Genomic DNA, 23,269 nt, shown 5'->3' on the forward strand with positions numbered 1-23,269 from the left:
AGTGCACGATCCTTTAAAATCACAACAATCATGATGTAAAGACGAAAAAAGAAGGGGTCTCATAAAATAGTTATGGTTTATATTGGACCTTTCACCTCGCACATTTATAAGAAGAGATAGTGGAACTAGACACACATAGAGACAGAGGCACAAGACATTCAAACATTTTTGGTTTGCCTTTATAAAATGGACGTTTTTCTTTGTTGCTTGTAGCCCCAATTTAAAAAATACAAAGAAATGTTATTTTATGAGGCGCTTCCAGAGAACAATCGTAAAGTTATTAGTATTTAAATTAGTATAATAAATCATTTGAAAAATAGTATCACGAACCTTAGGCCTTTCTCTGTGAAACTAAGGGCACCATTGTTGCAGATCCACCTTCGAAGCTTTGGAAATTCACGAGCGGGGCGCGTTTCTACAGGTAACACTCGTTTGTCGTGTCTTCTTCTTTGCACCAGCTGTGCCCTAGAACAGGGATCGTGTTACGACCAACACATGCATCTGTACTATAATGTGCATGTATGATCATGTGAGAAGGCTCATGTGTGCTTCTTCTAGGGTTTCAACCGTGAAATTTTCTGCGCAGATATTCTGTCAAATGTTAAGAGAAGCAGGGTGATTGTGTTCACCTTTTGAACTTTTAAGATGGTGCAGATCAACGCCAACATGATTTGTAGATGTGAAGCTGCATCCCTTCTCCAATTCTACCTCATCAATTTTTGCTCCAATGGTCGACACTTGATCAATTGATGTAGCAGATCGGAAGGCGGTTTTACAAGGATTTTACCAGACTCATTTCTCCACACATTCCATACATTACATGCCTGCAGTAATGACGCTGTGGGACAGTTATGTTAGTGATGAAGTGATGGGAACACTGGCCCCCATTGTCGTGTACTGGTTATATGCTGGATTCTATCACTTGCTGCCTCCCCTGGACCGTTACAGGCTCCATGCACGTAAAGAGGAGATGAAGAACGTAGTCTCTCTCTCTACTGTTGTGAAGGGCGTTCTTTTACAACAGACTTTGCAAGCTGTGGTTGCTCTTTCCATGTTTCAGGTGCCATATTTGCTGGATTTTTTTTTTTGTCGAATAATAATTCATTGTAGTTTAGGCAACTTTTTTAATCTCTTTTGCCATGCATTACAATTCTCACTCGCAGGCACATTGTAGGTGAATATGAAAGAAACATGCTTCCTCTGGCAGCAACTAGCCCTTTTGCATCAGACATATACCTATTAATATAGTGTGTGTGATATATATAGGTATATCACACGTGTATATATATATATGTGTGTATGTATTAATCACTTGACCAAGTTCTGCATGTGTGCATGTGAATATATAGGTATATCGCACGTGTATATATATATATATTACTTGACCAAGTTCTGCAAATTGTAGTGTTGTTTCTAAGAACCTGGCTGAGCACTGTCCCTAGCTTGGTGCTCATAATAACACTAAGAATGAAACCTTCACTATTTAGCTGGCAAGACAATGCCATATGTAAACATGAGTTGCTGTTGTTGAATGATTAAAACAGTTCGAGGCATTAAGTATGCTTCTAAGGAGTTGTGAACACATATTTGACGTGCACTAATTCAATAAGGTGCTTTTGAATCTATGTACCTACAACAATTGTGTTGGCTAATGCATTCAAAAAACAAGGTGTTTCAGATCGAATCAATGGAGGGCATAACTGAATTGTTGACTGAGAACGTGTCCAAGCCTGCTATTAATTGTCATAGGGTTGAGTCCAGCTTCTTGATGCTGCCTTCGATTCGAACAAAGTTGAAACCTTGTGCCTTTAGGAAGATACCGAAGTGAAACTGCTGAAGTCTGCTATGTAGATGCCTTTTGCAACTACTAACTTGTTGAAATACAGAATCATCAGTGACATGCTCTACTAAAACTTGTAAACCTTGAATACTGCCGGAAAGAGGAAAGAGTGATGTGAGGCCAACGGATGCTAAGTGTCACAAGCATCAGCTACACTCTGATGCATGTATTGTGCCTAGGCTATTAGCTAGGATTAGGTTTTAGTAGAGAAATCAACCCATGTGAGCCCTAACACAGAAGGAGTGAGGCATGGCTTTTAGAACGTGTAGCAGTAAGCTGCCTACCAACTAACACAAGTGTGAATGCAACTCTTGCAACGAACACACATTACCTCAACTAACATAAACTAGTAGGTATACTTTATTTTGAGTTATAGAAGTAGAAGCTCTACACATTTACAACAAATTATAGAGTAGGCAGCCAACGGAAAGAAGAGCAACAGAAATAGCCCAAAAGAGTAATACAGATTTAGCTCTTAAAAGCAGCCCAGACAGCAGTGGTTAACATCATCAGTCCAATGCTTCTTACTGCAGCAGATTTCAATAGTTGGGAGAGGACTATAGAAGGTTCTTTTGCTTTGTTCACAGCCGTGCATATTTTAGAGCTCAAGAGATTAGCAAGCAATTGTTTTTGAGCTTCATGCAATTCAGCAATATAAATTAGATTAGTACAATGCGTTAGCAATTAATATCTCTTCCTCATCTTTGTCTGTTCACAGTTTTGTGCTCTCAATTTTGTCTCAATGGTATGTAACAACTTAGGTTACATGACTCATATGCATGGTTGTCACGGTACGAAAATATGATACCGTACGATACGATACCATACGGGAATTTTTGGTACGATATGAAATTTTCGGATACCGTACGATAAAATACGGTTTTTATTTTTTACACTTACAACCTATGGAGCTTCAAGCTTGAATGTAAGGGAAGGTTGGGAGGGGAGGAGTCTACAGTGCTTGAGGAACCAGAACATGGATATGTGTCTCTCCCTGTCGGATCTCCCGATTGTCTCCAAAAAAGAACCTGGATGGGTAATGCAATACCAAAGGTCTCCCAGTGTAGCGTTTATGACTAAGGGACCGTCCTTGCACAAATACGAGGAGTGCATCTAGGGTGATAATGTTAGGGACTCCTCTCTAGATCAAAATGGCCATGTCCAAATCTTCTCCCTCGTACATAACTTGAGAATCTAATTGTCTAGCCTACCTATACCAGGGATCCCCAAGTGATGTAAAATATGCAACCAAATCATGTCACGTGCATTGTGCACTTGGATGCCATGGACATGACTACAAGAAAAGTGCAAGCCTTGTGGTTGGACACCAGGTCCCTTCTCAGCCCCCGTCTGGGGACATTTCAGCCAGTGTGCCATCAGAGGAGAGTCAGGGTCATGTGTGCACGTCCCGTACTTGTCCACCGATGGAAACCTCTTGAATGATGTATGAGCAATTATTAGGCTTGTAGCTGGGTGTACGGGTATCGATGAAAGTCTAGATTTAGGTAGAGGATCTTGTATATGAGTGAACTCATCATTAGCATGGTAGCTAGCAGTATACATTATTATTTATGGTGGCTATTTGGGGCAATGGGCTGTGGACAGCCCATTGGCCAGGCTATTGGGCGGGTAGAAGGGCCAAGGCCATAGAGGGTGCCCACAGTGTTACACATGGCATAGCAGAAGTCTTCTTAATCGTGGCTAGGAGTACATTCGATGGGGTCCCAACCACCACGAACCTTTGGCATTCATCGCAGCGTTTGACAAACTCAAATGCGCCTACAAAGAGAGTTGGCCACCATAGTCCGGCTCGGAGAACCTTGCGGGCAGTCGTGTCGTCGGCAAAGTGTCCTCCACCTATGCCATAATGGGCTTGCTCAAGAATGGTGATAAAGTCATTTTTATAAATGCATTTCCTCATGATGCCATCATGACCCTTCTTGTAAAGCATTTCTACTATCAATTGATAGGGGACCGCCTTCCTAATGACTTTTTGATGGGACGGTCAATTGGAAATTCATTGGCCAAGAAATGGGTGATGTCTTCACTCCATTTCGGTACATGGGCAATGTGGACCAATGGAGCATCAGGAAGATCATCTTCCACTCCCAGAAGGGGTTCTCCATTTGGAATTCTTGAAAGGTGATCGGCGTGGACATACACTCATTCCTTTCGCACGGTGATGGAGCAACCATCCGGTGATGCATCCCGTGGTGCAAGGCTTATTCACTAAATAAAGCAGTGCTTGATGGGCGACAAAGGAAAAAAAACTAGTAGTCATAACATATACCATGGCTAACCCCTCTTTCTCAGTGGTGGTGTAGTTGTGTTAAACGTCATTGAGTTGACAGCTAGCAAAGATCAAAGGGAAGTCTATGAAGTGCTCTCTTGGCTGGGCTAACGCGCATCCAACTTCAAATGCTGAAGCATCGATATGCACATGGAAAATTAGATCCCAATTGGGGGATCTCAAGATGGGTGTACTTGCTAATGCCTTCTTCAGTTTTTCGTAGGCCCATACAAGAAGATGAATTTTCTATAATACGCTATGTGCCCCATGAATCTCTGTCTCCCCTTGTAGTTGATAGCTCTAAGATCACACGGACCCTGTTCTCATCTGTGGAGATGCCGTTCTTGGAGACGATGTGTCCAAGGATAACACTGTATTTAACCCTGAATTGAGATTTGAGTGGGTTTTCATCTGTGGAGGTGCCGTTCTTGAAGATGATGTGTTCAAGGATGACACCATGTTTAACCCTAAATTGACATTTAAGTAGTTTCAATGAGATGTGGTAGAGTCATTTCTCAAAGGCTAGCCAAAGATGAGCAAGATGCTCCTTCCACTTCGAGTGCACGGATAAGTCATTAATGAATATCTCGAGGATCTTTCAAAGGAGATGCTTGAAGACTGTACACATCAAGCATTGGAAGGTGGTGGGGGCATTGGTCAAGCCGAATGGCATGACACGATATGTGGAGGTTCTCCTTTTCATAGCAAATGCTATCTTGTAAGGATCGGCTTGGTCAATTGTCACTTGGTTGTAGCCTGAGAAGCCATCCAAGGAGCTGTAAGCTTCTGCTCGGATGGCTCTTTCCAACATGTGGTCGGTGTAAGGTAAGGGGGTAGTGATTGTGAACTATGGTGGTATTAACCTTTTTGAGGTTCACACACTCTAAGCTTTTTGTTATTTCTGGGAACGATTACTATCGAGACAATACCCACTCGGTGTGCTTGATTTCGTACACATATCCTACATCGATAAACTTGTCTAGCTCTTCTTTGACCACTTGTTTGTACCTGGGATTCATGTGATAGGCGCTCTATTTAGATGGTTTTGTGTCTTCATGGAGAGGAATGGTGTGTTTCTCTTCATGTTAGTGTTTTTCAACATCTTGAAATTCCTTCTTACTTAGGGGTGAGGACTGTAGCAATAAACATCGGCTTAGGTTTTCACTTGGGTCAATGAGATTTACTTCTTTGACGTCGGCGGGGCTATCATAGAAGCATGTGGCTCTCCGTGGGCTTCTTTGAGCCTTCTTGCTAAGTACTACTCTATCTCCGTTACTTGCCTTAGATCTTCCTCTTGAGGCTGGATGAGCTCTTTGAGTTTAGCTTATTTCTCCGCCTCAGCCTTGACCTTATTGAGCTTGCGTCTGGCGATTCGTTGGTAGAGCTTGGCTTGCTCAGACCCCTCGGTCTCCTAGTCACCTTTATAGACCACTGTCTTGGCGTGAATGGTGATCTTGTTTAGGTTAGCTTGCCTTTGTCGGGTGTAGGTCTCATGTGAATCCATGACCTCAACATAGTGAAAGCTAGTGAAGATCTGTCTCCATGGGGAGAAGATACTTCTTAGACTTTCTATGCGGTTTTCTCCTTCTTGGTTGGGTGTGATTGTGGGCAATGCAGAAGTTGATCTTTTTTTTGCGGAGTCGTCCTTGATATATGAATCACCAGCTACCCTTGGTTATGTGTCAATGTTGGCTCCCAAAAGGGATGTTGCACTAAGCATGAATAGGGAGGTTATTTTTGTCCCGTTGAGTTATGCAAATCTTGTTCCAAGCCTTTGTGGAAGAGTGTCCATGGTTGCCAAGACATAGACCCAATCCTCAAAGTCGTTAGGCTCTAGGAGAGGCTTGTAGTCCTAGTTCTCATCTTCACTATCGAGTGACTTATTGCAACATTTATACATGTTGACGGAAGTAGTTCAAACAATCATGTCAGACTCACTGGCGAGAATGCCTCGACCCATCTTCCTTGTCTTAAGGTTTATCTTCAAGGATTGGTTTTTGCGTTTATAAATGTGGTTGGTTTCCTAATCATGTACCAATGTTGCTTCTTTCATGTAAGGCCTTCTGAGGATCATCGTTGCTGTGTTAGCTTAGGAAATAACCCTTAGGGGTAGCTTAGGAATAGGATTCCAATAGCCACAAGTGTGTTCTAACTGTCAAGGCTGATAACTATATACCTGCTTACAAGCACTCATTGTAATCGTATATGGATTGATAATCAAGAAGAAGAAGAGCTTTGAGTCTACTTTTTGTTTTCCTGCTACGATTGATTCCCTGTCCATGCTGTGGTTTCATCATCTAATCATTATGTCTGTGCTGCATGGAGTTGGCATGGGTGGATTCTCTACCCTTGTCGGGTAAGTGGCGGCGGATCGTTCGCTATTTGTTAAGTCCTCCTTCTATTTGCCTTGTTCTCATTTAAAGTAGGATGGCGTTCGTTGCTCGTTCTGCATGTTGATGTGTTTTCTCTATGTGGAGAGGTTTCCTCTAGCCTGTACACCGTTGTTTTGCTCACCTATCTGTGGTGTCTGGTTGTGCATGGTCATGCATCATGGCTTGAGACTTCAATGACATACTATATTGCGGGTAGTAAAGCTATATAGCACAAGGTATATATATCACGAGTAGTGTGAGCTATATAGCATTCTTCAATGAGTAATCCATGACCTCTACACCATGATATGCAAGACATGAATAACAAACTACACTCTTATCCATAGTGGAGGTATGTACCTGAGATTCATCCAACAATTGTACTGGATGTTCGATTGATTGCTTGTAGCTAGTTCGAAGCTAACAAACATCTTTCTTATTTGGAGACACCCTTGTATGCTCCATCCAAAATTTCATTTACTGTTTCCTTAACCTCTTCAGTCAGCCTAGAATGGGACCTCTTTCTTTTACATGCTTCCAATGGCAATGGAGAAGCATGAGCATCACTACTAGCTTTACTTACCATAGCATAAAGGTCCGACTCTGCAGAATTCGGAATTTGGATGCATAATTTTCCTTGGCAAGCTCTTCTGTTTTAGACAGCGCAATTTCTCCAAGACCTATAAAGAGGTCTTATCCTTCCGGAACCGATGCAACAAGGCATCCTGCAAGGCCGCATAAGTTGGAAATGCATTGGGACCGTACTGCGCATCCTAATTTGTCGCTCATCCATCAAATGTGCCGCTGAATGTGTTGCGCTTTTGGACCGCAGTAACAATAAGTGGCATGCCATTGGCCAACCACGTGTTTTCAAAATTTGCCACGCGATGCAAAGTTGCATCCATACGTACGTACCTTATGATAAGGTACAATTTAGTGTACGGTATGGATCCGTACATGGCAAGTCCCCTCCCCCCCCCCTTCTCCTCGTGGCGCGACTGGCCTTTGGCCCAAGATCCTCCCGTAGTCACCAATTTCTCATTGCTCGTAGGCGCCCTCCTATAGCTGCTTATTGATCCACCCATAGGCGATGCAATGAAGTGGATTTGATCATTGAGCGCTCTGCAATGTGCAGTGATAGTGACACTAGTGATTAGAACTATTATTTTTTGGCTTCTCTAGATAGTAAATTGTCTTTTAACTTTTAAATTTTGATTGATTGCTTATAGTATGTAACCCATGGCATTTGAGTCATGGGTATTGAACATACTGCTCCCGGGCTTGAAGCAGATCTCCTCCCCAAACTGAGTCACTCCAACCGTGGAGTCGGACTCCATCAATCAATCCCCCTCTTGTGTAAAAGAGTCCATGATCCTTCGCATGCTGCTGCAGAAACCACAGGATACGCAATCCTGCCTCCCAAAGAGTCATCTGCAACCATGAGCTCAACTGCCTCATCAGGAAGCTCACGTCCAATGTGGTGTCTATCAACCAAATCAATGAACCATTCTGCTTCTGAGTCAAAGAAACATCACATTGCTCACAAGGATCAACACTTGTTACGGTGCAAAGCCTAGTCCTGGAAACCTGCTGAAGACCACGCAAGGCCTTCTGAAACCTGTCAACCACCCTCTCTGAGTCTGGAATCAACTGCCACCTGCCTGGCTTTCCGAGAGGTCCTTGTGGAAAGAACATCCTCATCTACAGGAGTTTCTCTGTCCCGAGTACTACGAGACATCAGAGCGTAAGTGACTTGTTCAGTTTCCTCTAATTGACGAACACAAGAACCACCACCATAAGTACTGGAGAGTTCCTGCCAATTGCTGCCATCAACTGGCAAGCTATCCACCATCTGGTCCTGGAAAGCCTGCACTTGCAGCGTATCCACACTTAAGTGGCCATTACCAGACTGCCACTCATCACAAACCTGAGGACCTAGGAGAGAGAGTGTTGAAAGCTTGTAAACTCCATTCTCCAATCCGCCTTCCCAAACCACCTGGCCTGTTGCTTTGTCTCGGAGAGCAACAAAATGCTCATCAAACTCCACCCGTACGCCAGTCTTGCAAACCTGATGCAGTGACAACAGATGAAAACCAAGTGACGGAACATACAACACCTGGGAGGAATGCTTGCCCCCTCTGCCATCGGGAACTATCTCCAACCTGCCCTCACTGTGAACTGGGATAGTGGATGTATCCCCAGTAAATGTGACCAGAATACCTGCAGAGATCTTGTAAATGTGAACGGGAAGGAGTCATGTGCCTGGAAGCACCACTGTCTAGAATCCACTCCCGAGTATCCGTTGCGGAGAATCATCCAACCTCTCCCTGCCTGAAGAAAATGAAACATCGGTGTCCATCACCTCCTGGTGGACAAAAACTAGAGTCTTCATGATTGCTGCTGAGGAATCTTCACCCTTCTCGGTCTTCCGCTTGGGACACTGCCTCCAATAGTGGCCTTTCTCGCCACAATCATTACAGGTCCTCTTTGCCTTTAGTTTCTCGCGATCAGCGTCGGACTTCTTTTCAGAAGACTTCTCTGATGAAGCCTTCCCTTTGCCCGAGTTACGGCCTTTCGACCGTTGGCCAGTTAAGGCCTCCGAACCTCCACCCTGAGGAGGGTTCGTGAATCGTTCATCCTGGTCCAAGACCATGGGCACAAGCTCCTCCCACGTGATGGTGCTGAGCCTGCCACTGGTAATATAATCAAAGACGAGTAAAATGCTGAGTACTGAGAGGGCAAATGCGACAACAACGTTATGGCCATGTCCTCTGACCCAACTTGAAGAACTTCTTGCTAAAGAGCCTGTAGCTTGTTAATATGCTCCCACATCGTCAACGACTTTGCAGGGCTCATAACCCGCATCTGTACTTCCAAGGAAATCCTCTTCATGGGCGATACCCTGTTGTAAAGAGAACCCAAAATGTGCCATATACCTCTGGCTAGCGTCATATGCTTTACATGATTGATTAACTGCGGTGTGCAGTTGAGGAAGATAAATGAACGGACCCTGGCGTTTGTTGGGGTAAAGGCACTATGCCCACCCTTATAGTGTGTACAAGCCCATGGGCCATAAGTTATAGTACATAGTACACTTAGTACTTTTAATGTACTAAGTGCACACTGTGTACTAGTGCAATATACATGTGTGATAGGGGAGTCACACACTCACTTGGTGAGTTGACTTATCCCCACAACTCTCTCTCTCTCTCCCTTGTTCTTCTCTGTGTGTGTCTCCCACAAGTGAAACCCTAACTGTTTCTCCCCATCAACTGGTATCAGAGCGTTGGTCACGAGGTTCTCCTCCCTCTTCTGCTCTGCTGGCCGCCCCCCCTGTTGATTCCTGGTCGCCCTGCTGATTCCTGGTCGCCCTGCTCCTTGCAGCACAAAAGGGGCTGGCCAACCAGCTGCCCACGTAGCCAGCCCACGTGGCTGCCCAGGCTGCTACTCGGTGAAGAGGCCAATCGCAATGCAGAAAAAACAGCACAAGAGAGGGAGAGAGATAGAGGCGTGTAACTCTGCTCTATATACACACAGAAGATCCCGAAGTGATACACAATGGCATGGGGGCTATGGGGCCATTTTATATGGCCGCAAGCATGCAGACGGCCTATAGAAAGGCAGCCGAGAGGACACCACAGGAGCCCACGACCTGCACACAGCAGTCGGCCTGCATAAAAAGGTCCACGACCTGTCTAGACCAGTCGTCGAGCTTCACAATGTGAACACAAGCATACTGATGCAGTCGGCTAGCAACTGGGTCCTCCTGCCATCACAGGGCAGCCTCTGATGCCAAGAAAAAATGGGGGAAAAATACGGGGAGTGAGGAAAAATGAGAACAACACCTACAAGGACGGGCACACCCACAACAAAGGCCCTGGTGTCTACAGAAAGACAGGAGATGACGTCTAACACAGCTGGACCATGTCCTTTCTGCATCTAGCCTCACGATGTCCATCCTGATCACCCTATTATGCTCAGAGCGACTAAGGTCCAAGAAGGGGCAGTCCAGGCTGTAATCAAATGGAGGGAGTGCATCAATCGTCATGCCATGTAATCTCAGCCAGGTACACATCTGGGTCTACCAACATCGTGTATCGCCGTGTGCTGCTAACTACCTGGAAGAGATAAGTGCTAGGTGTGGGTATCTCTGTCTGGGGAGTTCCCATATCCTTTGCAAAAATGTCACTGACTAGAACAGGGCTTCGGTAACCACTGGTGTGGCTCCTATCTCTGCTCTGACAACCTGATGAGGTACCGATGGTTTGCTCTAAATCATGCGTGCGATCATAGTCACCAGTGGTTTCTCTAGTACTTGCCATCCATCATAGAAATCTCTTTGTGGTCCGACGTGGTCTACAAGAGAGAGAGAGAGAGAGAGAGAGAGAGAGAGAGAGAGAGAGAGAGAGACTAGACCACACAATATTGGGTCCCAAATACCCACTTAAGGGCCCCCCTGCAAGCAGGAGTGTTTGCTTATATTATTTTTTTGGAGAACTGCTATACAATGCTTTAGAACAAGATCTAAGACTGCCCAACGCAAGGACGAGGAAGACCGTATGTTGGTTGAGAATCCACCAATCCAAGGGCACTGTAGAAGACTCTTCTGGGCCACTTATGCAAGTCCAGGATAGTTGTGGGACTGCACATATGCTGGCTGAATGCTGAAGAGGAGCTTCAGGGTTTTGCCTTGAGAGGTAGGATGCTGAATGCTGTCTTGATGACTGAAATCTGCTTGATGACCTGATTTATGCTTGAATGAATGATGCTGAATACAAGCGCTTGCTTATATATGCATACTGCTGCTGGTCGGCCGGTTCATGCTGTCGGCCAGTTCCTATTGGACAAAAAGAAGCGAAAATAAGCATTTTATGCTGTGCTTACTTCTGTTGCCCCAATGATGCTGTCGACTAGTCCTTTATGCCCACTAGGGGCTGCCGACCATAGTTGCAAACATTCTCGTTTGCATAGACTAGCAAACGTTTGCTACATTCTCACGTTTGCAACACGTTGCAAACTTGACTTTTTTTGCAACTTAAAAATTTGGGCGGCCGGATGTTTTAGGTTTTTCTTCGGTAGCGTGTAAATACTAAACATTGGGTGGCATGGCTCATCAAAGCATACTGAATTAAAACGTTGCCGAATGTTGGGAATCGCACTCAAGTAAACTGCAATGCAGGGAGTACAATCGCCATTCACCTTTCAACATTGTGAAGAAGCTTGAACATGTGTGATGTACCCCACAACCGTAGCCCACTATAGCCTAAAGCCTACAACCTTCAAGTAGAGTGTCTATTGGTGTTTTTGAAATTTGAAACTCTCCCAGAAAAGCCCCGAATTTGACATGTTAGTCTACCGAGATGGTTTTCTTTTGGAAATTGGCCATCTAGTAAATGTCACGAATGCATCTACGCCAAGGTTTGAAGCATTCTTTAGCAAACTTGGCAAACTCGAATGCGAATGCACGAATGCAACGAATGCTTGCAACTCTGCTGCTGACTGTGCCTTACAGCCATGGATAGGCTGTTGCATGGGCTGCCCAAGAGTGGAAGGCTGCAAGTACTCCTTGTACTCATACCCATAACTGCCTACATGCAAATGATGTTTCTAATGCAAACCTAATGCTAAGGCTGACTGCTACATGCACTTATCTGATGGGGTTCTCCGAGCGGGTTAATGTTGGATATCACTGCTCCACCCTCAGGTAACTACGCAGGCACCGGCTAACTCTACTTTGTGAGCCGCCCCCTATATGAGGAGAAGGCATTTATGAGTAGCACGGGTCGCCTAGTAGGTCCCGGTTTAAACATCGGATGGTGGCCGATTGTGGCCAGATAGCATGAGACGATTCTGGAGAAGGTTGGTGTCAGGCAAAAATCTGAAAGGTGTTTTGGGCTTGTGTACATATGGGATGCATGGTATGTAATAAGACTTGGCTTTGAATGCCTTGGCAGATGTACAGGGTGGATGGTTTTGCTGTAGGCTTGTATAGGTTTGTTCGGAGTGTGGTCCGCTGGAGATGCACTCGATAGCTCTGAATGTGTGCGTGTCCCCAAAGAAACTGGGCACTCGTAAGCTGTATTCGAAGGTGTGGAAGCATGGGGGCAACTAAATATTGAGGGGGCCAATGTTGCCTTGAATATGGTGTGAAATGTCAAGTTTGGGTGGCTACGTGTATGCATGGCAGGAAGGTGATGGTGCAAAAGCATTGGATGGAGGGAATATGCTGAATTGGATGGTGGCCATCTTTTAGGCCTTTTTAAAAAAATAATCACGTGGCCAGCAAAGAAAAAGCCCACATGGCCGCTTGTTCGACTGCCAGCACCTTCGCCAGCACAACACCTAGAAGGTTGGCGAAGAGAGAAAAGTGTGAAGGTTGCCGCCTTGTAAAGGAGGATGCTTCTCTTGTTAGGTGTGCAGGGGCTGACGAGCGGGAAGAGCTGCAGAGGACAGGGTTGGCGTTGGTGCAGCTCCAGGCGACGGGCTGGGGAAGTCGCCTAGGAGCAGCTGCTGCAGTAGCCGTCATAGTGGAGGACGGAGTGAAGGAAAGGTTGCCCTGGTTTTGATGGGCTAGCAGTGGCTAGCGATGTGGATGTGGCTGTGGTGCAGGTGATAACTGGAAGATGCCGACATGACTGGTGGACGGCGTGGCTGACAGCGCAAGAGTTGAGGGTTGCTGGTGGGGCGCCCTCTGAAGAGAGAGAGGCTGGCTGTGACGGCCTCTGGGTGTGCAAGCGAGGCGTGAAGGTGGCCTTGGTTTGCTTTACAGGCGAGAGAAGCTGGAAGCGCCGACGGGTGCTGAAGTCAAGTGGGTGACGTCGACAACAGAGGCGACGCACTGCAGAGGAAGTTGAGGGTTGCTGGTGGGGCGCCCTCTGAAGAGAGAGAAGTGGCCGGTTTTTGTGTGTGGTTGGCGCAGTTGCTGGCAAGGATACAGGTGGCTAGCGACTGGTGGAAGCCGCCTCTGGCAGTTCAGTGTGGAGGTGTAGCTGTGGTTTTGCTTAGCGAGCAGGTTTGTGGTTTTTTTTGGTGTCGCCGGTGGTTAGCGACCAGAGAGAGTGCCTTGGGTGTTGTGTGTTGGCTGCACTAGAGGTGCCGACTTGGGTTTTTGAAGACAGGGAGGTGGTCGCCTACGACACCTGGCTGAGCAGAGCTGGCGAGAGCAGAACAGGTTAAAGTGTTGATGTGTTCGTGGTTGAAGAGGCTTGGTTGTCAGACGCAAGGTTGTAATTCTAGAGGCAGTGAGGCCGTGGTCGAATTCCCTTGGCAGTAAATCCAAGCCTGAGTGTTTGTAAGGTGGTGTGAGTAAAAGCTTCTGTGTCGGAAGAAGCTTGTATGAAGTGCTGACTGGGAATTTAATTGCTGGGTGTTTACTTTGATTATGGTGCCCCTGTTTTGTGCTGTCTTTCTGGTGTGGGTGGTGTGGTGAACCGTGAGAGAAGTGTTCCAGCCGGTGGCTGGTGGTGCCCCCGTTGGTGTTAGTGTTTCCAAGGCTGTTGGAGTGGACAGCTATAGAGGCAGGTGATTCCGTGTCTGGAATTTCCGACAGTTGGCACACTGCCAATATGCGGTGAGTTATTATACACCTATTGCATATGGGCTATAAATTTTGGGTCCGTTGCGGCGCGCAGTTTCACACCAGTCTACTTGGGGGAAGGTGCGGAGGGGGGCGTGAGCCCCTCTCTGCAAGGGGTCCGGGGGGGAGATGACTCCCCCCCCCCCCGGCCCGAAGGGCTGTTTACGCTAAACTCCATGCGGACTTTGCGGGCCAACTGGAATATAGATTCGGTGGTCATTTATGATTGCATGATGAAAAATCATGCACGCAAAGCTCTATTTAGCGAGACGGTCTTTTCCACTAAAATCACTCTTCACCCACACTTTTTGCATACAGCCTTCGCTCTCACTTCTTCCAGTCAACTATCAAAGCTTCTTCACCGAAGCACACGGCTAGGAAGCGGTAGCTATCTATTGTAATTGCATACAGTAATTAGAAATTTTTTCTCCATATCTCTGTGTTTTCTCTTGTCTACAAAGATCTTGGCGTCTGTTGTTTCGTAATTTCTTACATGGTTTCAGAGCATAGGCTCTAGACAAGAAGCTTTTGTCTAAGGAGATTAGGAGAGATGGCTCAACCCGCAGCAAACGCACCTTCACGTGTGTGGCTCCCAGCATGGGGTACTGAAGGAAAGTTAGATGGATCTAACTATACTCTATGGAGGTTCAAGATGAAGGCGATTCTCAATGCTTATGAGCTTTGGGATACTGCTACTGGAGCAGATCAGAAGCCTGTTCCTATGCAAGATCCTACTGACCCCAGTCAAACCATTCAACCTGATCCGGCTGAAGTCCAGGCCTGGAGTCGAAGGGATGCAGACACCCTATGCTCAATTGTCACAAGCGTCAAAGATAATGTTTTGACGTTAATTCAGCATGTGGATACTACTGCAGAAGCGTGGACAATTCTCAAGAACTAGTATGAGACAACCAATGAAACAAGAAAGCAGAATCTTGAAAATCAACTGGCGAATGAGAAATTGTCCGAGACAGAGTCTATGGAGCAGTTCATCACAAGGGTGAAGAACTTGAGAGATCAGATGGCAGCAATTGGTGTTGCTATCAAGAGTGAAGATCTTGCTAGACGGTGTATTCGCATTCTTCCTCCAAAGTATGACAGTTTGGCAACTTCTCTGAATACTCAGGTGAGAGTTCCTCCACTCAGTTTTGAGGATTTTTGTGCCATGCTACAAGAGGAAGAGTTGCGAAAGAAGAGGTTGCAAGGAGAGGATTCCGCCTTCTCTGCAGGTTCAAAGAAAGGAAAAGGTAAAGACTCTAGTAACCCCTCTTCTTCTGCAAAGGATAAAAAGAAGAAGAAGATAAAGTGCTTCTACTGCAAGAAGTGTAATATGCGGAAGCTTCGGTGAAGGATCGGTACTTCAAAACTCAGAAAACAGCACTCTTTTCGCGACGGAATTAACGCACAAACTGAAAGACGATGTGCAGAAAAATAGAGAGAGAAGGGGGAGATGGAGAAGGACACAGTATTGGGTCCCAATTACCCTCTGTAGGGCCCCCACCACGGATGGTGTATTTGCTTTATTAGAATGATGTAAATCTGAAACAAATACAAAGTACTTGACCTTTTCTTGGCTGGAAAACCTGCCCTTGACCTTCAGTCCTTCACCCCTTAGCTTTAGCAATGTTCATGAGACGGATTCAATGGGATCTTGACTGGGCTTTTATACCCCTCCCTTCATGCAGTCGGCTGGCTTCAGGAAGCTCCACGACTGAGTATTTTAATAAAATACTTTCACACTTTAATAACTGCTGCTTTCACACTTATGCAATAATCTGGCCATTCTGCGCATGCTTCTGGGCAGCACCCTGGCTGCTGCTGGGCATGCTACGCATGGGTGTGGGGACTGCCCCTACATCTGGCCGCCTGCTGTTTAGGGCTTTGGACCCAGACGGCTGCCTGTCCAGCAGTAGTACAGCTGGCCGACAGCCCCTCCAACCCATGCCTTGGCTGGTGGGCAAATCTTGGGCCCTCCTGGCCCCTTGGGGGTGGTTCTACACCTCCCCCATGCCCAGACTAAGTATGCAAACTGCAAATCCTTGCACTGGGGTAGCCCTATGGGCTGGCCCCATCTCTACATGCAAACCTACATGCCTACAGATGTCTGGCATCCAGTTGCAAACCAGATACACAGCACATCTGACATCATTCCAGAGGGAGACTCACAGCGCTGACTGGCACTGCTTCATGTGCAGGACAATGCACACCTGACCTTGGACTCATGTGTAGGACAATGCACACCTGACCTCGGACGACTGAGATGGATCCCTGGCTGACTCGTCCCGGACTGGGCTCACATGGGACCAGTTCACCATCCCAGGTCCTGCACCTTCTGTACAGAAATGTCTACGTGGCATCCAAGTGCGGGATGCACGTGACATCCCCTTCTGCTTAACTTGACGGAAGCTGCATAGCCTCGAAATAATCCGTCAATAATGCCGGATAGTCTTCGAAAAATTCTTTGTCGAGCCATACCGCTTCATGAGTTCCTCGGTCTTGAAACTTCGTGAGGAACTGTCGTAGTCTTCGGCCTGAGCCATGCTTGAAACGGTGCAGAAGGATCTGTTCTGGAACCATTACTTCCGCTTCATCAATGATGTCTGGTTCCGCTTCGTCTTTGACCTCTGAAGGGGGTGGACCTGCATATGGCTTCAACCAACTGACATGAAATACATCGTGCATAGTCCAACTCGGAGGTAGCTTTAACTGCATAGACACCTCATTAATCTTTTTCCGGATGGGGAATGGTCCGAAGCTCCTGAAAGACAACTTTGGGCATCGCTTGCCCACGTGCTTCAATCTTTGCTTCATAATCCGAAGATATACCCAATCTCCTTCCGAAAACTTCATGTCCCTTCGGTCTTTATGGGCCTGTCGAGTGTAGGCCTCTTGCACTTTAGCCAATCTGTCTTTAACAGACTCTAGGATCTCCTCGTAAGACTCCGTCACTCTGTTCGCCTCCGGTACTGAAGACGAAGTCCTGGTTAACAACGACTGGAAAGGTCTTCCAAACGCTGCCTCATATGGAGTCCTGCCAATAGCTGAAGAAAAAGAGTCATTTAAAACAGCTTGAACTAAAGGCAAAAACGATTCCCACTTACCTTGCTGATCGTGGACATAACACTTCAGCACATCAAAGGCCAACTGGTTGTATATCTCTGTCTGGCCATCTGTCTGTGGGTGGAATGCGCTGGAAAAATTCAACTTAGTACCAAAATTATCAAACAATGCCCTCCAAAAATGACTTGTAAACTTGGCATCTCGGTCTGACACTATGGTCCCAGGAATCCCACCAATCGGGTACCAATGCCGAATGAATAGCTGGGCAACATCTTCGGCGGTCACATTGGCCCTGCAAGGAATAAGCATCACAAATTTGCTGAACCTGTCAACAATAGTCAAACACTGTGTATTACGCTTACTCGGACTGGGATGCAGATTTGTGACAAAGTCCATCGAAATGTCTTGGAAAGGACCCTCAGGAATTGGCAAAGGCTGTAACAACCCTATCTTCTTTCCACGAGGAGCTTTCACCTTTTGACAAATGTCACAGCGTTGTACATATGTAGACACATCACGCCTCATCTTTGGCCAATAGTATTGCCGTTCTAATTTCTCCAGAGTCGAATTCATGCCCCTATGACCACCTGTAATGGCGTCATGGGCATCATGGAGAAGAGCTGCCCGGAATGATTTCATGACACACAATCGGCCTTTGTAGAAAAGCCAACCATCGCGTATCAGAAAATGGCATGGTCCTGTGGCATCCAATGCCTGTTCCCACTGTGTACCGAATTCCTCGGAATCCGCGTACGTGTGCTTCATGTCTTCTAGTCCAGTACCAACAAGGTCTAGTCTAGTGGTCTGAATCGTAGATACTTGTCCCTTCCTGCTCAAAGCATCGGCCACTGGATTGGCCTTTCTTGGAAGGTACTCAATCATGCCACCGAACTGCTGGAATATCTGACTCCAGCGGTGTTGTCGATCACTCCACTGTGCACTTGGCATCGTCTGAATCCAGCGCAATGCCTGATGGTCAGTGCGGACCTCGAAATCACGGCCATACAGGAAATGTTTCCAATGTTTCAAGGCCTGTATGACTGCTAGGAGTTCACGATCATAGACTGAGTAGTTCTTTTCGGCGGGCAGTAACTTACGAGACATGTAAGCTACTGGATGACCATTCTGTTGCAATACACCTCCAATTGCGATGTTACTCGCATCGGTGATCACCTGAAATGGTTCGTCCCACGAGGCAAGGGCTAAGCAAGGCGCTTCTGACAAAGCCACCTTGAGGTTCTGGAATGCCTCCAACGCTCGTGGAGTCATTCGAATCTTTTGCCTCCTTGTTTTCACTCCCTTTAGCAGATCGGTGAGGTCTGCCGAGAGATCAGAAAACTTGTCAATGTGGGTGGAATATGCCTGGCATATACCCACAAATGATCTAATGTCATAAGCAGTCTGAGGTACTTCCCAGTTAACAATCTCGGCTACTTTAGCCGGATCAAGTCGAATGCCTTCGGCACTGATTATATATCCCAAGTAATGTACCTGGAACAGATAAAATTCTGACTTCTTTTCATTGACATAGAGCTCGTTGCTTTCCAGCAACTTAAGGACTTTCTCCACATCAATGTCATGCTGCTCAACTGTAGCTGAAAATATGAGTATGTCGTCCAGAAATATGAACACACACACTCCAATCAACTCCCGGAAAATACGCATCATCATGCGGTTAAATGTAGCTGGGGCGTTCGTCAAACCAAATGGCATGACCACAAATTCATAGTGGGCCCGTTCTGTACGGAAAGCTGTCTTGGGGATGTCCCCCTCAACAATCCGAACCTGGTGGTACCCACTCTTTAAATCCAGTTTGGAGAACACCTTAGCTCCATTCAGCCTCTCGAGAATATAGTCAATTCGAGGCATCGGGAATCTGCTCTTGATAGTCAGCTTGTTGAGTGTACGATAATCGACACACAACCGAGAAGACCCATCTTTCTTCTTGACGAATAAGATCGGTGCTGCAAATGGCGACACGCTGGGGCGGATGAAGCCAGCTTGCAACAATTCTTGGAGTTGGCGGTCCAACTCCGATTCCATTGCCTTAGAAAGGTGATACGGAAACTTGCTCGGGGGTTCCGAGCCTGGGAGGAGGTCAATCTTGTGATCCTCCGGTCTGGACGGGGGAAGTTGGGGAGGGAGACTGTCCCGAAGAAAAATCTTCTGGAACTTTTCATGGAGAACCGAGTACTTCTCGGAAGCACTGGCCACCGTATGGGCTGTCTGGATGTAAATCATCGCACACTGTGCGCCTTTCCTGACTGCTCGCTTAGCCTGCAAGTGGCTTATGAGCGGAAAGTTTGGAATACCTGGCTCACATTTAATGGTCACCGGGGTGTTTGACACATTCCGATCAATCTGGAACGTGTGCTTGTCCCACTTGACATCAGGAAGAAACTTGTGAAACCACTGGATACCCAAAATTATGTCTGCTCCTACAAGAGGGGCAACCATAAAGTCACGCACAAACTCTATGCCCTGGATTACTAACTTAGCACCTAGAGCTTCATACTTGACGCTCGTTGTCATACCTGTGCTAAAACCCTCAACCTGCTTGTCCACCGGAGTCAGCTCGAAACGGGCACGCCTAGCGGCCTCTTCCGTGATCACATCCTCCGTGCTGCCGCTGTCAAACAAGACAACGACTCTCTGGCCACCTATGTAGCCAAAGGACTTGAGCAATTCGTTGCGCTCATACTCCTGGTCATGGGCGCCCTTCTGCTTATCTTCGAGCTCCCGGCTAATAATTGCTCCGACTGAAGCATCGGGGGTTGAAGAACTAGGGGTAGCCACTGGGGTCGGTGTGGGAGCTGTGCTCACCACGGAAGCTGTGGAGGTGGCGGCGGCCTTTGGAGGCTTCTTCGGACAATCCCGAGAAGTATGTCCTTTTGTGTGACAAAAGTAACATCTACCCTCCTTCCTGTACTGAGAAAGCTCCTCAGCACTCAACTTGCCACCTGTCTTGCCTGCCTCCGCTTTCTGGTCTGGAGTAAGCTTAGACGCATTGTTCGAGTTCTTGGAGCCAGAGGCTCCCGGGCTCTGTGCTGGGGAAGACCCCGTCTGGTTCTGGCTTTTGCCCCCCGAGGTGTTAGCCTTAGGAGAAGCCGGCTGGGAAGTCTTGGGCTTGCCACCATTGTGTTTCATTTCTGCACTCTGCGCAAGCGAGAGTGCGTCCTCAAAAGTGGCTGGTCTAAACATACGCACCTCCCATTGGATGTGCGTGTCCAGGCCATACAAAAACTGCCCTTTCTTGTCCGCATCAGATAAGCCTAATTGTAGACACAAGGTCGAAATTCTATTGGCAAACTGAAGGACTGGTTGCGCATTCTGACGCGCACCCCTGAACTCGTCTTCGAGTCGCTCAAGGTAGTGGGGCGGTAAAAACCGTTGCTTAAGGTCACGGACGAACTCGTCCCACCCATAAGCTGCCATACCTGATCTGGTGTGGGCATGAGCCCACTGAGTCCACCAAGGAATGGCCTCACCTTCCAAGTACCAACTGGCTAAGATCACTTTGTCAATATCTGATTTCCTAACTGCGGCAAAGTAAGCTTCAAATTGATGTAACCATGAATACAGAGTAGTGGGATCGAGTTTACCATTATACTTACTGAAATTCATTTTCTCGGGAAAATGATTCGAGGGCGCCGCCGGTGTCAATCTGGCGTCCAAAGCTCGGAGGTAACGCTCGTGTTCCACTCGTCGCATGGCTTCGTCTTCTCGTTGTCGAATCTCCAATGCACGCATCTGCATCTCAAGCAAGGAGCTTGGCTGCGGCTGTGACCCTGCGAGAGGGTCCCTGTGACGAGGATCTGGTATTTGGTATACGGAAGGAGAGGGAGGAGGAGATGGAAAACGCGACGCTGGAGAGCGAGAACGCTCCTCCAGAGCCAAAATCCGCGCCTTCTGTTCATCCAACTTGGTTGTCTGGTCTGCGATTGCTCGCATCATCTGCTGGAACATGTCTTGTACACTCAAGCCGGGTGCCCTAGCTGGGCTGCCTGGTGCACTCTGGTCCCATGGTTCTGGTTCTCTCTCGTCGCCAAAGTTCGCCATAGCGGGAAAATGCAGTTCCTTTCCGGAACGCAATCTGACCATCCACTATCTGTGTGGGAGACTTCTGGAGGCTTCCGGAGGCTAAAAACCAACCGTCCTTCGAGGGACAGGAGTCACTCCGAAAGGGGTAGTCCACCGGCGTCTAAAAACCAACCACACGAGCGAAAAAATTTTCTGGTTTTCTTTGCTGAATCTTTGTCCTTGAAGTGAGCTCTGATACCACTGTAATATGCGGAAGCTTCGGAGAAGGATCGGTACTTCAAAACTCAGAAAACAGCACTCTTTTCGCGACGGAATTAACGCACAAACTGAAAGACGATGTGCAGAAAAATAGAGAGAGAAGGGGGAGATGGAGAAGGACACAGTATTGGGTCCCAATTACCCTCTGTAGGGCCCCCACCACGGATGGTGTATTTGCTTTATTAGAATGATGTAAATCTGAAACAAATACAAAGTACTTGACCTTTTCTTGGCTGGAAAACCTGCCCTTGACCTTCAGTCCTTCACCCCTTAGCTTTAGCAATGTTCTTGGCTGTCCTGGCCCTTGGTTGCTTGGAGCTCTTGGTGAATTATGAGATGGATTCAATGGGATCTTGACTGGGCTTTTATACCCCTCCCTTCATGCAGTCGGCTGGCTTCAGGAAGCTCCACGACTGAGATGGATTCAATGGGATCTTGACTGGGCTTTTATACCCCTCCCTTCATGCAGTCGGCTGGCTTCAGGAAGCTCCACGACTGAGTATTTTAATAAAATACTTTCACACTTTAATAACTGCTGCTTTCACACTTATGCAATAATCTGGCCATTCTGCGCATGCTTCTGGGCAGCACCCTGGCTGCTGGGCATGCTACGCATGGGTGTGGGGACTGCCCCTACATCTGGCCGCCTGCTGTTTAGGGCTTTGGACCCAGACGGCTGCCTGTCCAGCAGTAGTACAGCTGGCCGACAGCCCCTCCAACCCATGCCTTGGCTGGTGGGCAAATCTTGGGCCCTCCTGGTCCCTTGGGGGTGGTTCTACACCTCCCCCATGCCCAGACTAAGTATGCAAACTGCAAATCCTTGCACTGGGGTAGCCCTATGGGCTGGCCCCATCTCTACATGCAAACCTACATGCCTACAGATGTCTGGCATCCAGTTGCAAACCAGATACACAGCACATCTGACATCATTCCAGAGGGAGACTCACAGCGCGGACTGGCACTGCTTCATGTGCAGGACAATGCACACCTGACCTTGGACTCATGTGCAGGACAATGCACACCTGACCTCGGACGACTGAGATGGATCCCTGGCTGACTTGTCCCGGACTGGGCTCACATGGGACCAGTTCACCATCCCAGGTCCTGCACCTTCTGTACAGAAATGTCTACGTGGCATCCAAGTGCGGGATGCACGTGACAAGAAGCTTGGTCACATTCAAACAGAATGTCGAAAGAAGGCTGCAGATGAGAAGAATGGAACGTTGAAGGAGTCAAGCAACAATGCTCAAGCTGAGGTGGAGTTATGGGTTGCTATTGAAGAAATCTGTGCAACTCATACAGCTAGAACTGATGATCATTGGATCATCGACAGTGGTGCGACCCGACACATGACCAGTCATAAAGATTGGTATTCCCCTCTACAACCAGTGGGAGATGACATCACGGTAGCAGTTGGGAATGATGCCAAATGCCCAGCAAAAGGTTCAGGTACTATTTCTTTTTTGTCAAATGATGGTGTTACTAAAAAGCTGTCAAATGTGCTTTATGTGCTAGATATCAAAAGGAATCTGTTATCAGTTGCGGCCATGACGGATCGTGATCTGAAGGTTCACTTTGACAAGACTGGTGCAAAAATTCTGAATTCTGATGGTACAGTTGTCGGCAAGGCAACTAGAAGCAACAACCTGTATCAGCTTACAGCTTTCACAGCAATAGTTGGTAATGTGAATACAAGTAAGCTATGGCATGAAAGATTTGGTCACCTTAGTCTTGTTCTCTTGAAAGAGGTGTACAAATCTGGGATGGTGGCAGATCTACCATTTTTAAGTGATTTGCCAGATGCATGTGAAGCTTGTATGATGGGCAAGTAG

The 23,269-nt window shown here is 47.1% G+C and overlaps 1 protein-coding gene across 5 annotated transcripts in view; it reads left to right on the top strand.

Annotated features, from left to right (window-relative positions):
* Positions 1-271: 271 nt before the first annotated feature.
* Positions 272-23,269, top strand: part of LOC147607254 (sphinganine C4-monooxygenase 1-like) — a 75,064-nt gene continuing 52,066 nt past the window's right edge. For 3 of the 5 annotated variants that reach the window (XM_086790872.1, XM_086790871.1, XM_086790873.1), the window contains exons 1-2: positions 301-421; positions 587-1,060. In XM_086790872.1, coding sequence (XP_086646998.1) covers positions 821-1,060 — 240 coding nt within the window. In that variant the 5' untranslated portion in view covers positions 301-421; positions 587-820. Of the gene's footprint in view, positions 422-586; positions 1,061-23,269 lie in introns of all 5 variants that reach the window. The other 2 variants (XM_086790869.1, XM_086790870.1) reach the window with 2 other exon arrangements.

Source organism: Cibotium barometz, chromosome 55, assembly GCF_041138505.1.
Source record: "Cibotium barometz isolate CiBa-2024 chromosome 55, ASM4113850v1, whole genome shotgun sequence".
NCBI lineage: Eukaryota > Viridiplantae > Streptophyta > Polypodiopsida > Cyatheales > Cibotiaceae > Cibotium > Cibotium barometz.